Source organism: Populus nigra, chromosome 14 (genome assembly GCF_951802175.1).
Source record: "Populus nigra chromosome 14, ddPopNigr1.1, whole genome shotgun sequence".
Classification (NCBI taxonomy): Eukaryota; Viridiplantae; Streptophyta; class Magnoliopsida; order Malpighiales; family Salicaceae; genus Populus; species Populus nigra.
The window spans coordinates 13,992,990-14,009,118 of NC_084865.1; the positions used below are offsets into that span (position 1 = coordinate 13,992,990).

Below are 16,129 nucleotides of genomic sequence, written 5' to 3' on the forward strand. Positions count from 1 at the left end.
AGAAAAAGTATCAAAGCACCATGCAAAAAGGCTACATCAGCAGAAACGCACTCTTGAGGGTCAGAGACAACAGAAGCAACATAGGAAACTAGGAGGATTAGCCAAAAATAGCTGCGAGACACAAACCAAGGAGAACCAAAAGACAGCAAAAAGGCCAGCGAGAATAGGGATGTTCGAAATTGAGTTTCAAACTGTTTTTCATCAGAATTTGATTTTCTTTTCTTTGTATTTTTAGATTGTTTTTAGATTGTTTTGATATGCTAATGTCAAAAATAAATTTTTTAAAAATAAAAAAAATATTATTTTGATAAATTTCTGAGAAAACACTTTGAAAAATAACCGTTACTACACTTAGCTCCACAATCAGATTAGAGCAGGAAAACTGCAGGAAAAGCTAGAGACCAGAAACAGAGCGACAGTACAAAAGATTGACATCAGGAGAGGTTGAAGATGTTAACAGTTGTAATTCCTCCTGCTCTTCATTATAGTTGGCTGTCGCATTTAAGGAGAAAGTAACATTTGGAGAATAAATAAAACAAGTTTGATCATAACTGCCATTTGCTACACACTTGGGTTCCAGGGAAGACAAGATCACAATCATGCGGGCAATACATTTCATAGATGAGGAACTAAACATCTGTTAAGAAGGTAATACATGAGATAAAGGTTAGTTAATCAGCCGTGTTATAAATATATGCGTCTCTGCTATAAATAGCATCACATGGAACTCCTACCGCTAGCATGGCACTCAGAGAGCCACAAGTCCATCTTTTCTATGATCTGATGCCTTACTTTTTCAACTGCATCAGGGGAACCACAATTCCGAGCATTACCTGTAATTGAAAATAACAATGTCAGTTGATGAGCAGCAAGCAATTCCCAGCAAACAGTACAAGGAACAAGGATATGATTTCCAGCATAATTTGAAGGAATGCTATTAAAAATGCTGTCAGATATACATTTTATTGTTGAACAGCAGTCCAAATTTTGTTAAGGTCCGTATTAATGGCTTCTAAAACTATCTGAATTGCTTGAGATGACAATGAAACTAGATCAATATACAGTGCCATAATCTTATACGATAATAGGCAGCACAGACTAGAACATACCTTCAATGTTGAAGGGAGATTGTGGACATCCTCGCATATCAGTTCCATGACCACAATTATGACAAGACATCACAAAGGAGGGCACTGGAATGTTAAAAGAAGCATTTCAGTGGAACAAGTAAGCGTATGATTATGAATATATTTCCCAAAATATATTACATGTAATGTTTGCATGGTAGTTCTGCGTATTGAGTCATTAAGCCATTTATGAACATATGCCTAGTAGCAGTAATACTAGTACCAAGCATTCAGACACCAGACTTGGAAAGGTGATGAAAAATAAACCACGCAAAAGAGATTAAGTAGTTGGAAACTTACTATCTGGAGATGAAATCTGCTTTGATGCATGGCGCCAGGGATCTTGAGACCCATTTGTAAAAACAATCTTTGAACCTGCAAGATACAAAAGCTATGAAAAAACAATTTAATAGGCAAGTTTTTCAGGAGTGCATTTAAGGCTTTTTGTTTCAGTGTGTTTCTTTTCTTTCTTTTGTGTGTGTGAGTGTGTTGGGGGGCTAAATCCATCCTTGAATGGAAGTAATCATTTCAGAAATCAAACGCCTATCTCTTCAGAACTTGCTTTTTTATTTAGTACACGTGGCCTTGCTTCTGGGTCTACTCAGAGATCAAGTGCAAAACAAGCACCTCCATCTCCCAGAGAAATGATCCTCGTACAGAGATAAGAATTAAAAATATTCAAGAAAAGAGAGGTCAATGCCCAGACCTGCGATATTTGTGCCCCCATAATATATATTAGTTTTGTCAACCTCAGGATAGATGCCTTCTCCAAAGACCTTCTTACAAAGATCTAAATGATATCTGCAACATATATGACAAACAATTATGCAGAGTGAGATTGTGCACAAAAGGAGCATCATAAACCAAACAACATAACAAGTGAACAGAGAGTCTAAACACACACTAATCGTATTAATGCATACAAAAAAAAACATACCTTGTGTCAACTTGTGAGGAGCGAATACTATCATTTGCAGGTGCCACTTGAAAATATGCTACTTCTGTACATACTTGGAACCACCACAACCGATCACCAGAATTCTCATTAAGAGTAGTGTCTTTCAAATGCCTTTGATCATATGTTTGAACGCTGACACCAAAACTTCCAACGTAATCTTCTTTAACATATTTTGCATATGCCTCCTGTGTTTGCATTTTGAAGTTCCATTAAAAGCATATTAAACAACCAGAGACTAAGGTGAGATGGCTTCATGATTCGCCAATAAATTTAATCATCACCAATACATTATGTTGAACAGAAAAGGTAGAATCATTATAAAAAGGAAACGAATAATCACATATATTAACCAATCCTAAAGCCACCACACCCCTTTACCACTGTAGCTAATGCACAAGGGCAGTCTTGAAAACATTTTTAGCAGATGAACTTCCTAGGGGATTGTTAACCCAACAATTCTATTTCAGGCATTGGAATCTACATGATGGGAAATACTTGATGTCCAGGTAGAACTGATTGGAGATTATCATGGGTGACCTTTTTATACAGCATATAAGATGAAGCATGATGATCAATCTACTGAACTTGGAATCCATTAGACTTGCCAAAGCTGCAGCATGGCCAACTACTGCTCAAACTGGATAGCTTAATTCATCATTTAGTCACTGAATAGGATGCCATGTACAATCAACGTTATCAAAATAATTTCTAAACAAAAAAATGCAATCATCACATCTCATAGTTTGAACTTGCCAACACCGAAATTGATAAAGTTCTCGACATGATGACATCCAAAAAAAAAGAAAAGGCAACATCCAAGAAAGCCAGGATCAAGAATTAGATGGATCATTAGTGAATAAGCAAGGAGTAACAGGCTTTGACCATGGAGATAGATGAAAATAAACTGGAGCTTACCACCAGATCTTCTCCATCCTTCTTTGCTTGAACAAGAGGGGGACATAGTTTATCTGGATTTCCATATTGAAACTGAAAAGGTAGGGCGGTGAATATCATTAATATGAAGACCTCATACTAGGCAACAAAAATAAAAAGAAAATCACACACACCGCTGTAGCAGCTGCATCTGCCAGAAAATACAGGAAGTCACCATCAATCTCAAGCTGCAAATCAGTGTAAAGAAAGTCTCATGAAGTGTGAATTTCATCTCATTATTTTGTGTATTATTAAAGGATTGATAAAACAAACCTCAGCTGCATCAAACAAGGTCTTCACTGCTTTTTTATTAGATGCAAGCCTTTCTTCTACAAGTTGAGTAGTTTCTTGTAGTGCAGCTTTACATTCAGCCCCGGCAGACTCACCAATCTAAATAAAATGGCAAGGGACAGAAAGGTCTTTCATCATGACAAACATTTCATGATGTGGAAGAAGCATATCCAAAAAACAAAGTACTAAAAATCAATGTATGGAAGACAATCAAAATAAACACACAAACATGCATCAGGACATGGTTACAGGATGTATAATAACTATTGTGTTTACCTGCTGATCAAATTCAGTGTAGTTATAAACAGCAAGAACAACAGCAGAACTTGCAAGACTCCCACATGTTAAATGTGGAAACTTAAGACGAAACCATGCACTAAGAGCTCCAGAGTATGAAACACCAAAAACAAACCAAGGATTTTCAACGCCTGTTCTATTGAGCTTCAGGTTTAGGGATTCCTGCATTAGAAAGCATACAAAAAAATAAGAGTTGGGTGCAAAAAGAACAGAACTATCACCATGCACCTCAAAAGAACAGAAAAATATTAACATCAACTTCAATGCATATGAAAGGCCATTATGACACCTTCTGGGACAAATTTAAACCTGTAGACAAGGCTAAGTTTCCCTGTTACGCATATGGGAATTAATTAACATTCCAAATAAATAATAATGTCTCTCTACATCTCAGGCTTTTTCTTAGGCATGCTTTTGCACAACCATACTACATTCAAGTATCCCTGCACATGCATACTTATATTTTAACACATGAGTTTGTCCGCAAGCAGCAACAAATTTAATGGGGGTCAGTGCCCCCCCCCCCCCCAACAAATGCCACATTCTGGATTCATTCCTATCTTCAAGCACATTCTTGTATATTGTTACACAATGAAGTAGAAAGATAGCTGAAGCCAATCAAGGTCTAGAAAAAAAAATGGAGAATTGAAATTTACATTTTGATTGAGCAAAATGAAAATGCAGGGCTAGAATAATTCCAAAACCACAACTCTGAACTTCTTCATTGGAGTGGATAGATTATATTTGAAGGACAATGACATATAGCACATGGTCAGATTCAATACAGAACGCCTCTACCTTCAAATAATCTTGATGTGAAAAAGAAAAATTTCAGGAAATTGCACGGCAACTTGCCTGATAATACTGACGAAAAACAGCCAAGTCAAAGAGTGCCTGTTTAGATGAAAGATATCTCAAATTCTCTGTTGTTGTTGATTTGAAGGGTGAACTTTTTCCATAGTAACGATGCTCAAGTGAGACCACAGCTGCTCCAAACTTCTTCGCCAAAACCTATATAAAACAACAAGGTCTAATTTAATTTATCATCAATCGAGCACACCTAGTACACTGCCGGGTTGTAAATCATCAATGCCCTCTTACAGTGATAAGACGTCGACAAAAACCGTCATTTGCTCCCCATTCAATAGGCAATGCACTTTATTAAAAATTGACTCTAGTACTAACAACCAGAAGACCCTTAATACCACTCAAAAACTACCAAAGACTTACGCCGATATAGTCATTGGCTATCCCATCGCATGAAGATTCCCCACAAATTTTCAAAAAGATGGGTCCATCAGGCACTCTGAAGTAGTCAAGAAACTCATAATACCGTTGTTGAAACTTATGGTGATCCTGCAAAATACCAAAACAAACCTTACACTCAATGCCAATCCTTCAAAACCAATTTCAGATTTCTTTAAAACCACTGAATTTTATTCAAAACCTAAGCTTTAAGAGAATCACTCAATCACATATTAACATCATTTCAATTTTCAACTAATTCTTAGAATTCCACACTAAATGAACCATTTAACTGCACTTTAACATCACCAACCAATCAATTAGCATATGCATTTTATAAAAATTACAAGAACCCAATTTTCTTCAGTAAACTTCAAGGATTTATTCAAGAAACAAACTTTAAAATAACCCATTTTTAAGGAGAAAAAAGCTTTCAATTCTAAACAGGAAACCCATAATTTGATTTCAAGAAAAACATTAAAATTAAAAGAAAACAAGAGGGGGGGGAGAGAAAGATACAAATGGAGAGTAGTGATCAAGCGTCTGATTAAACCAGAGTTCTTTAGTGGTCAAGGAGCGGTTGCTGTTGGTGCTGCTTTTAGAGAAGCTGTAAAGCAACGTACGAGGTGCGAGATAGGCATGAGATGCTGTTGAGAAAAGCAGGAAAAAGAGAAACGTGGACATCAAAGCCAGTTTCATCATTTCCATTGCTTCTTCTTCTTCTTCTTCTTCTTCTTGCTGTCTTCTCTTCCTGTCCTTCGCGTCTTAACTCTAGCAACAAGTCAGGTAGGTGTCTTTGTGTCTGCTAGTTTACGATTAGTCAGACTATATATCTATATATATGGTTTGTCTCCTAGTGTAAGATTGCGCAGGCAGACAATTTATGCAGGTCAAAGTCGTGTACAATTAATGTTTCATATTCTTTCTATTTTAAAAATATAAAAATTCATTCGTTTTTGTCCAACTAAACAAGTTTGTGCCTCTTTGATTTATGTTTTTTCAGTTTTTTTCCCTTCGAGAAATATAATTTATTCTTATGTTTTTATTTATAAAACCTTAATCAACCATGTTTTTGTTTTTGTTTTTTTTCTGGAATATTAATTAAATTCAATCTAAGTTTCTAGCAGAGCTACTTTAAACTTTCATCGTCATGTAAAGCCCGTTTATTTTTAATTTTTATCATGGGGGAGATTGGAAGGTATAAAAATGCATGAATCACTTTTGGATTTGGTAAGCTCGTAAGCAGTTCATTGAATTAAAAAAGTTTTGAAAAATTGAAACTCTTTTCTACTCTCAGCCATGCATGATTTTGTAGGCACAAAACATCCAACGTTGTAATTCACTTGTCGGTTTCAGAGATACTTCACTTGGGAGAAATTAATGGTTAGTGACTGAGCATAAGTTTTCAATATTCTAAACACAAACATTTCAGTATTTACTTACTGAAATTTTATTTGCAGTAATCTATTTCTTACAACTTTTACTTGCGATCGCAATGATATGGAAAAAAAAACTTGGAAAAATAAAAGTAAAACAAGTGTTTGTGCTGTAAATAGCATCACATGGAGCTCCAACTACCAGCACGACACTCAGAGAGCCACAGGTCCATCTTTTCTGTGATCTGATGCCTAACCTTTTCAACTGCTTCAGGGGAGCTGCAGTTCTGAGCATTACCTGTTACATAAAATGAATGTGTCAGAAAGTTGAACCAGAAAACAATTGGCAGCGAATAGGACAAGAGCCAAGGATATGTATTCCAGCATAATTTGAAGGAAAGTTATCGGATGTACAGTTTATTGACAACTGTCTAAATTTTTTTATGGTCCATATCGATGGCTTTTAACAGCTATCAGAAATTCCGAATTGCTTGGGATAATAGCAAGTACAAACTAACACGTACCTTCAAGGCTCAAAGGAGTCTGTGGACATCCTCTTATATCAGTACAATGACCACAGTTGTGACAAGAGATTAAAAAGGAAGGCACTGAAAAGTTTAAAAGAAGCATTTCAGTGAGCAAGAAAAGGCATTCAAATAAATACATTTCCCAAATGCTTTGACATGTAACATTAAGTGGTGGTTATGCATAACAAGGGTTACTAAGCAATTTGAGTATGAATGACTAATCTAAAAACCAAAAGAGCAGTAATACCAGACATCCAGACACTCCAGACCAGCAAAGATGATTGAAAAAGAAAGACAACAATCACACCAAATTTAGGATCTCAAGGGTGGAAATCCAAATACAATCAGGTTCAGGCAGAAGGATGATGCTGATTGCCATTCAGAAATTTATCAAGTGCTAGCAGATGGCTCCAGAACTGATTAAAAATTATTTCAAGGAGTTTTTGACATTTCTAAAAGTTCCACTTGGAAAAAAATGATTTCCCACCAAAGCAATTGCTCTTTCCCCCATTTTCCAAGATCAAATTCTCAAACAAACAGTTGGAAACTCACTATCCGGGGACGAGGTCTGTTTCGACGCATGGCGCCAGGGATCTTGAGACCCATTTGCAAAAACAATTTTTGAACCTGCAAGATACAAAGTTTATGAACACAGTCAATGGCAATTTTCTTGACAATCAACCCCATCAATGACCTGTAGTTTCTACTTAGCATACTATCCAGTACATATGACCTTTACTTATGGACTAGATACTCGGCGTTTGTGTGAAAACAAGCACTCTATCTCCAAGAGATGAATAATCCTTGTGCAGAGATTCAGTGTAAGAATATTGAAAAAGAAAATTAGACATTTTAATCTTTATTTCAAATTTGAAATACTTATGGATAGAAATATGCCTATATTAATAGATTTTCTATCCAAATTAAGCTTTTAAGAATAAAAATAAAGGTGAATTCTGGACCTGAAATATTGGTGCCTCCATAATATATATTCGTTACATCAACTTCAGGATAGATACCCTCTCCAAAGACATTCTTGCAAAGGTCCAAATGGTATCTGCAACATATACGGCCACCAAATCATGTAGAGTGAGGTAACACAGGAAAAAAACATAATAAACTCAACACAAGAAGCATATGGAGAGTCTAAAGACACTTGGAACAACATATTCGTGTATGGAAGATAATTTAAAGCATGCCTTGTGTCGACTTTTGAAGAGCGAATACTATCATTTGAGGGTGCCACTTGAAAATATGCTACTTCAGTGCAAACTTGGAACCACCACAATCGATCACCAGTATGTTTGTTAAGAGAAGTGTCTTTCAAATACTTCTGATTATATGTCTGAACACTGGAGCCAAAAGTTCCAAGATAATACTCTTTAACATATTTTGCATATGCCTCCTGCATTATTTTTGTCAATATAAAACTTCCATTAGAAACATATTAAACCATTTGGTCTCAACAGCATCATGATTAGAATTAAATTATTATCCATTCTAAGAAAATAGGGAAATAAATTATTATCACACTGAACATAGAAGGTAGAAAACATTATAATAATAGTTATAGTAACAAAAAACAGAAGCAGCATATGAACAAAAATTTCCCACCGCCTAAGGCAGCAGGAATTCATCCAAAGTGATACATGGGAGTTAGGCATGCTGCCACTTGTGGAATCATTAACAATTTAGTCAAAATTTAGGTTGCCATGATTAAAAAAGAAGAAGAGGGTGTTGCAATGGAAATGGGGGGGGGGGGGGGGGGGGAGGAGAGCCATGATATTTTACTAATTATTTGCGTGACAATTAATATTTCTCACATTTTGGCAGCATGTTAGAGGAATTACTGTTGCTTGGTCAATAGGATAAATTTTATGTTTCTAGCAATAGTAATTTGTCATAACCTGATGTTAGAGTCAAGCAATCCCCATAACAATAACAAGATAAGTCTAATGTCACCACACCCCTTTACCACAGCAGCCAATGGACAGGGAGTCTTGAAAACATTTTCAGCAGGGGTAGCATCGTAGTTCCTACAAGAATGGTCCAATAATTTTGTTATGTTATTGGAATCTACATGAAGGGAGATACTTGGTGTTTGGGTAGAATTGATTGGAAATTATCAATGGCAAATAGTTAAAACTCCATAGACAAAGAAGTGTGATGAGCAATCTGCTGGACTTAAAACCAATCAGTCTCACCATCGCCATAGCATGGTCAATTAAATTACTCAAACTGCATGGTCTAATTTGCCATTTAGTTACTGAATGGTGAGGAAATTGCTATAATATCAAAAGAATTTCTGAACAACAAAATGCAATCATCATTTCAAAGTTCAGTCTTGTCATTTCCAGGTACCAAGATTGATAAAGTTCTCAACTTCTATGTACTAAGAAAAAGCAAATATCCAAAAAAGCTATGGCTGAAAACTAGAAAGGTCATCAGTGAACAAGCAAGGAGTAACAGGCTTTGACCAATGAGGGTACCAATTACTCTATCCTAAACTGGTATATTCTTTATTTCAATTAAAATAATGGCTCCATACATGTATATGTGAAGATAGATTGCAAGAAAACAACTGGATCTTACCACCAAATCATCTCCATTGTTCTTTGCTTTAACAAGAGTGGAGCATACTATATCCGGATTCCCGTATTGAAACTGAGAAAGTACAATGCAGATGTCATTATAAAAAAAAACAACTACCACCAAGCCCCAATCCAAACTAGTTGGGATTGGCACAAAGTAGATGTTATTAATATGGAAATTAGTATGAGTCAGCAAAACTAAAAAGGAAATCACACACACTGCTATAACAGCTGCATCTGCCAGAAAATACAGGAAGTCACCATCAATCTCCAGCTGCAAATACAGGCAAAATGTGAACATTCAAAATGATAAATGTAAACAGAGCCTCATAAATTATGTAGTTCATCTCATTGTTCCAGATTTTCACATAATGAATTATTATATGGATAGATACAATAAACCTCAGCTGCATCAAACAATGCCTTCACTGCTTGTTTATTTGACGCAAGCCTTTCTTCAACAAGTTGAGTAGTTTCTTGCAGTGTAGCTTTACATTCAGCACCGGCTGACTCACCAATCTAAATAAAATTGACAGGGACAAGAAAGGTCTTTTATCAAAGATCTCACCAGGACAAAATTCTCAAAATGAGGAAACATATCCAAACAGAAAGAATTAAAACTCAACGATAATGCTTGAGATAATTAATTTATTACCAAGATTGTTTTACTAAAAGATATGGCAGTGCATGATCGGTGATTCATTAGTTAATACATTTTATAATTATCATTGCATCAATAAATTTGATAAGATTCACATCCCATGATTTGAGAACCTTTCCTTGTAACAGATTCCACATCACTTAGTAAAAAAGGTTTTGCAAAAAATTTAAGTACCCCTAGCATTATCCAAAACTCCACACACTGCAGAGAATCAAACTAAAAGCACAAGCATGGATTAGGACATGTTTACAGGATTACAATCAACAATGTGTTTACCTGCTGATCAAATTCAGTGAAGTTGTGAATAGCAAGAACAACTGCAGAACTTGCAAGACTCCCGCATGTTAAATGTGGAAATTTAAGACGAAACCATGCACTGAGTGCTCCAGCATATGAACCACCAAAAACAAACCAAGGATTTTCAACACTTGTTCTATTGAGCTTCAGGTTTAATGATTCCTGCATATGAATAGTACTATCACTGTGCACCTCAAAGAATCAGAAAATAATAATACCAACTTCAAACTTCAACGTATATGAAGAGCCATTATGACAACTACTGGGACAGATTTAACCTACAAATACAGGAAAGTGTTTCCCTGTCACAAGGAAATTTCCATCAGAAAGAAATAGCATTATTTCTCTACATTTCAGGCTTTTGCTTCAACATACTTCCAAACAACTTCATATAGACATGACAATACCAGATTCATGTATCCAGACACATGCATATTTATATTTTTTTTACATGTGGGTTTGTCTGCATGCTTGCTATTGTGTATTGTTAAAAAGAGAATTTGAAAGATAACTTAAGGCTATCAATATCTAGAACAGAATGCAGCGTTGCATATTACATTTTGATCACAGTGTAAGGAAAACACAGGACTAGATAAATCCCACAACTACGACTCTGTACTTTTTCTTAGCATTGGATTGACAGTTATCAAAGGAAAATGAGGCATCTCAAACGGTTGAACTCAATACAGGTTTCATTCACCAATAACTAAAATTTGATGTGAAGAAAATCTTGAGGACATTGCTTGACAACTTGCCTGATAATACTGACGGAAAACAGCCAAGTCGAATAGCGCCTGTTTAGACGAAAGAAATCTCAAATTCTCTGTTGTTGTTGATTTAAAAGGCAAACTTCTCCCATAGTAACGATGCTCAAGTGAAACCACAGCTGCTCCAAACTTCTTTGCCAAAACCTATACAATGTAACAAGGTCTAGTTTAAGTTTTCATGACTTAGTATACCAAGAACACTACAAGTTGAGTTTTCAAACCAAATCTTATCATGGTGAGAACATCGACAAACACCCATAATTTTTTCTTCATTTATTTTGCAATGAACTTTAAAAATTGCCTATAAACACAATCAAGCACTAACAACCAAAACATCCTTTAATGCTACTTAAGAACTACTATAAACTTACACTGATGTAGTCATTGACTATCCCGTTACAAGAAGACTCCCCACAAATTTCCAAAAATATGGGACCATCAGAAATCCTGAAGTAGTCAAGAAACTCGTAGTATCTTTGCGGAAACTTATGATGGTCCTGCAAATACCAAACCAAACCTAACACTCAATGCCAATCCTTCAAAACCCATTTCATATTCTTCAAAACCACACAGAATTTTATCCAAAACTTCAACTTTAATTGAACAAAATCATCAATTACACACTAACATCACTTCAACTAATTCTTACAATTCCACACCATAAATCAATTCCACACCATAAATCATTTAATCACGTATTAACATCACTAGACTATTAATTAGTTTACACATTCATCAATTATAAGAACCCAATTATCACATTTTCTTAAGTAAACTTAGATTATGAAAATATGGCAACAACGATCAAACTTGAAATATTCAATAAAGAAAGGAACTTTTTAACAATAAACAAGAAGCCCAGTTTCTATTTCAGCCGAAACACCAAAATCAAAAGAAAACAAGAGAGAGAGGAAATACGAATGGAGAAAAGTGATCGAGGGTCTGATTGAACCAGAGTTCTTGAGTGGTCAAGTAATTCTTGCTGTTGCTGCTTTCAGACAAGCTGTGAAGCTGCGTTCTAATAGCGAGAGAGGCATAAGGTGCTGTTGACAAGAGCAGCAAAGAAATAAACACTAGCTTCATCGTCGTCATTGCTTCCTGTTGTTGGTGTTGTTTCTTTGAAACATGGAGAATATTTAAGGCTTGGTTTGTTATCGTTGATGTTCATCCAGACCGGCGGTGTTTGTCATTGGTTTCTAATTATATAGATTTTTTTTTAGTTTTAAATTAAACTTTTTTTTATATATTTTTATATGTTTTAAAATATCTTATTAAAAATAAAAATTATATATTATTTTAATATATTTCTAAATAAAAAATATTTTAAAAACAACATCTATTACATTCTAAACACGCACCTTATTTTCTACTTTATTTCTTCTTATATTCTACTTTATTTATAATAATTATATCAATCAATTTATGAATTTAATAAGTCAAAATAAATTAATAAATCTAAAAGGCCAACCCAAATTAAACCCAAAAAAATATTGTTAAAAAGTGAAACAAGATCTTTTTAAATAAAAAAATTGAAATAATATTATTATAGACAAAAATAATTAAAACAAAAATACTTAAAATCAACTAGTTAAATCTTATCTAGATTTAATGAGGAAAAATCTTATCTAGATTTGATCAGATTAATTAAATTAATAATATTTGATTTTTCAATCCAAGTTTAATTGGATTAATCTTTAAATTGGTTTAAAATCAAACATAATCTAAGTTATATAATAAATAATCTGATTGATTTTTTTATTATTAACAATGATTATAAAATTAGCTTTGTTGGATGTCCTCGGGTCAAATTAATTTTTCTTTTTTTGAAAAATAACATCATAATTTTTTTTTTTAAATGCCAATGGGTTTTACCCAAGTTATTACCTTAGATCTTAGGTTAATAGGATCCGCCTGGGTTAGGTTGATGCATGACAGGAGCCGGGTTTTATAATGAGGCTATTAACATGGCTATTAACATTAGACTTGCTTTATTAACTTTAGACTTGCTTTAATTATGTTAATGGTAGCTTTTTGTATATTAAATGGGTTGTAGAAAGAAAATGGTTTTTCCATGATTAATGAATTCTTTTCATTAAAACCATGATTAATAAACTGATTATTGTTCTTCAACACATACACAGAAGACAGGAGGTGTCCACGTTGCGTTCACAGAAAAATGGGAAATGCCACTGGTCTTGAAATCCAGCGAGCTTAGATCCATGGCCCATGCATGCAAATGGAACGATTCTATCGACTTGCGTTGGAAACGTTGTGATATGGATCAGAAGTCTGCTTTCAAAAACAACGTGTCGCCATCCGAAATCAAGACAAAGAACAGCTGGAAACTTGCTCTTGCAGTAATCTGAAATAGTATACCGAATTCTCTAGACTTTAAAGAAATTTCTTACAGTGCCACTTCTGCGAATATCAGACACTTGGAAATAAGGGATGCATGGGAAGAAAAATATCTCGAACACAACCACAAAGCAACCAATTGCACTTGATTCTATACCTTTTCTTTGCAATTGAAGATGTGGATACTGTCCACTGCTAGTCTAAACAGCTAAGCTACATTATTGGTGAAAACACATTCCCCAAGCCTTAGAAGCACATCATCCATGTCGAAAGAAAAACAGGGGAGAAGAACATGAAATATTGACACATGACATGCTAACTACTACGTAAGAGAAGCATAGAAGAAACCCTGCTCCTGTCCAGCTCTCTGAGGGCATAGGAACCGTGCTTTCAGCTTTGCGATCACTCCATTAACATAATAATGTCACAGTTCCTGTAAAGAGGTTAAGAAAACTCAGGTAGAATTCTTGGAGAATAGAACACATTATTAGGTAACGTCATATTCTTAAGCCAAAAATTGTCAGGTTAATTAGTGCAACTAAACAAGTGGTGTTGTTGATGAATACTAAGAAGCTGATTGTGATAATTTCGTGAGCAATACTTAACAACCATTTCATTCGATGGAAAATGTGCTCTTTGTTAGGATACTGGCATGCAAACTTGACAAGACAAAGCAAGGCAAGTGGCACCAATTGGTGCTGCAAGTGGCACTGAATTGGTGCCCATTTTGTTGACTTAGCTGCACCAATTGGTGCCAGCTAGCTTCACACTCTTATCCCTAATATATCATATAGAGTACAGGATGAAATTCAGGCACAGGGATGAGAAAATACAGTAACCTGATTAGTAGAAGCTTGTTCGTGATCAGTTCGTTGAGGCTTCATATTCAAATCAATCATCTTTTTATCCACTTTGTCATGTCCATCAGAATTAGAGAGTGACATTGGAGCTGGAGAAACCTGGCGATTCTGTCGCTTCTCTTCTGCTGTTGCCTTTGGTGGCTGATTCTGTCCTTTCCTTGTCTCCCCTGAATGCATAGGCTGCGAATGCAGGTCATCAGGCTGAGGTTTATCCCCTGGAAACTATTGAGCAACCAAAAAAATTCAAATTTTAGAGGAATTTCACATAGCAGGAAGAGAATTGTTAGAATTTTCCACAGGTACCAATAACAAACCTCAACTCTTTGTCTCAACAAAAGATATCTCCCATGTGTCCTTTTACCTCCAACATGAACAGTCATATCACATTGCAAACAAAGGGAACTTCCATCTGTCTCACAATAAAAGAAAGCTGCATGTATGCATGTTTGGAAGCAGAGAACATAAGCACAAAGTTCCAAACCTTCTCCAAAATACCAAATTAGTGAGTGATTCAGCCTACAATAAGAGGAGAATAAATGAAAAAGAGCCTGCATACCAGGGGCATTTTCACATATGTCACAGCGAGGAACGTCACTGGGATTTGCCAGACCCACTCGCACATGCCTGCTAGCAAGTTTGTTGCACATATGGACCTGTCAATCCAATTAACAGATTAAAGCTTCAACAGTAGATGTTCACCAGCAATCTTGACCAATGTCAAATTCCAAAAGCCTCTATATGAGTTGGGGAAGTAACACTGCCAAGTTCAAATTCAAACTCTAGGGGAAGCTTTATACACTTTCTTAGCTAACTTAGTAACAACAGTGTCAGGATCAAAAAATTCCTATCTGTAAGCACTTACAATCACAAGGCATAAATCACACTTCTTGAAATCCTATCTTTTCACACTTCTTTTAATGGTCTTAAGTGAAATTGAAGCTCTCCATATCAAAAGCAAGACAAAAAATAATCAATTGACCCAACAAAATAGAACACCCCCAAACCTACTACGAGTCTAGAAAGATAAATGACTTTCATGTTTCAATATCAAGATTAAAACCATTGCAGTCACAATAAAGAATAGTTAAAAAGCAAGTCAAGCATGTATACCTTCTCATCGCAGGCAAGGCAAAGTGCAGCCTCATCAGCAGCACAGAAGACAATAGCAGCAGCACTCTCACAGGCGTCGCAAAGGGTACGCATAATTTTCTCTCACTCTCATTTCTCCAAAATCAAGCAACAAGAAAAAGGATTCAAGTACAGTTTCCTTTAATAAAGATATCAAACATCGCAACAAGACACAGCTTCACTAAATCTACGTGCAAAATAATGGAATATTTGATTTTTATGTTGTCTATCAAACGTTAATGTTTTAGTTGCTGGTTGTTATAGAAAGAGAGGGACATAAACTGGGGATAAAGAGGGGCCTGGGGAGATTCTAACAAGAGATGATACATGTGGTTTTAATAAGTGCACACCTAAAGAAATGGAGGGTTTTCTCTTTTTTCCTAGTTTATGTTTTGTCAAACTTTGTTTCAGTCTCTGTGGCCACAAACTTCACAGGCAGTGGGGTATTTTTTTTGAGGATGATAGTGCCTCTGTGTTTATTCTTGCCCACCAGTTTGATATCCAACATGGGGTCCATCTCTTTAAGTAGTTTTTGTTTTTCTTTGAAACCTAGCCGTTCAGAAGGCAACGACATCTCCTATCAAAATCTTGTACCTAATAGGTTCTGTAGATTCCGTCGTTCGTTAGGTGGTTCTAGATTTTCAGTAGCCTAAAAATTAAAAGTTTAAGGATGTGATGAAGTCAAGGAAGAACTTCAATGGATTTCCTAGGCTTTG

The 16,129-nt window shown here is 35.4% G+C and overlaps 3 protein-coding genes across 4 annotated transcripts; all 3 read right to left on the minus strand.

Moving 5' to 3' along the window:
* Positions 1 to 453: 453 nt before the first annotated feature.
* LOC133673103 (probable serine protease EDA2) lies at positions 454 to 5,710 on the minus strand. 2 transcript variants are annotated; one of them, XM_062093752.1, is made up of 13 exons: positions 5,371 to 5,710; positions 4,837 to 4,962; positions 4,462 to 4,617; positions 3,586 to 3,768; positions 3,292 to 3,408; positions 3,153 to 3,206; positions 3,001 to 3,072; positions 2,065 to 2,270; positions 1,834 to 1,928; positions 1,428 to 1,502; positions 1,110 to 1,193; positions 735 to 833; positions 454 to 637 (listed from the first exon to the last, which is right to left on the minus strand). In XM_062093752.1, exons 1-13 carry the CDS (start codon positions 5,557 to 5,559, stop codon positions 630 to 632), a joined length of 1,464 nt encoding a protein of 487 aa, XP_061949736.1. In that variant the 5' UTR covers positions 5,560 to 5,710; the 3' UTR covers positions 454 to 629. The 2 variants fall into 2 exon arrangements, with proteins under 2 accessions (XP_061949736.1, XP_061949735.1); XM_062093751.1 differs by having other exon boundaries at positions 454 to 833; positions 5,371 to 5,709.
* A 508-nt stretch (positions 5,711 to 6,218) lies between these two features.
* On the minus strand, positions 6,219 to 12,255 carry LOC133673104 (probable serine protease EDA2). The gene is made up of 12 exons (XM_062093753.1): positions 11,989 to 12,255; positions 11,442 to 11,567; positions 11,059 to 11,214; positions 10,283 to 10,465; positions 9,748 to 9,864; positions 9,566 to 9,619; positions 9,347 to 9,418; positions 7,954 to 8,159; positions 7,717 to 7,811; positions 7,307 to 7,381; positions 6,752 to 6,835; positions 6,219 to 6,525 (listed from the first exon to the last, which is right to left on the minus strand). Exons 1-12 carry the CDS (start codon positions 12,160 to 12,162, stop codon positions 6,410 to 6,412), a joined length of 1,458 nt encoding a protein of 485 aa, XP_061949737.1. The 5' UTR covers positions 12,163 to 12,255; the 3' UTR covers positions 6,219 to 6,409.
* Positions 12,256 to 13,422: 1,167 nt separating this feature from the next.
* LOC133672699 (B-box zinc finger protein 18-like) lies at positions 13,423 to 15,839 on the minus strand. The gene is made up of 5 exons (XM_062093190.1): positions 15,396 to 15,839; positions 14,842 to 14,938; positions 14,600 to 14,715; positions 14,265 to 14,507; positions 13,423 to 13,858 (listed from the first exon to the last, which is right to left on the minus strand). Exons 1-5 carry the CDS (start codon positions 15,486 to 15,488, stop codon positions 13,850 to 13,852), a joined length of 558 nt encoding a protein of 185 aa, XP_061949174.1. The 5' UTR covers positions 15,489 to 15,839; the 3' UTR covers positions 13,423 to 13,849.
* Positions 15,840 to 16,129: the final 290 nt, after the last annotated feature.

Coding starts and splice junctions, on each gene's coding strand:
- LOC133673103 (XM_062093751.1), bottom strand. CDS start 5,559: ATGGAAATGATGAAACTGGCTTTGATGTCCACGTTTCTCTTTTTCCTG. Junction 4,618..4,836: donor TAGCCAATGACTATATCGGC/GTAAGTCTTTGG, acceptor TGTTTTATATAG/GTTTTGGCGAAGAAGTTTGG. Junction 3,207..3,291: donor CCTTGTTTGATGCAGCTGAG/GTTTGTTTTATC, acceptor ACTGATTTGCAG/CTTGAGATTGATGGTGACTT.
- LOC133673104 (XM_062093753.1), bottom strand. CDS start 12,162: ATGACGACGATGAAGCTAGTGTTTATTTCTTTGCTGCTCTTGTCAACA. Junction 11,568..11,988: donor TCGATCACTTTTCTCCATTC/GTATTTCCTCTC, acceptor TGGTATTTGCAG/GACCATCATAAGTTTCCGCA. Junction 10,466..11,058: donor TTTTCCGTCAGTATTATCAG/GCAAGTTGTCAA, acceptor ATTCATATGCAG/GAATCATTAAACCTGAAGCT.
- LOC133672699 (XM_062093190.1), bottom strand. CDS start 15,488: ATGCGTACCCTTTGCGACGCCTGTGAGAGTGCTGCTGCTATTGTCTTC. Junction 14,939..15,395: donor GCCTTGCCTGCGATGAGAAG/GTATACATGCTT, acceptor TTGGATTGACAG/GTCCATATGTGCAACAAACT. Junction 14,508..14,599: donor TGTTGAGACAAAGAGTTGAG/GTTTGTTATTGG, acceptor GTTGCTCAATAG/TTTCCAGGGGATAAACCTCA.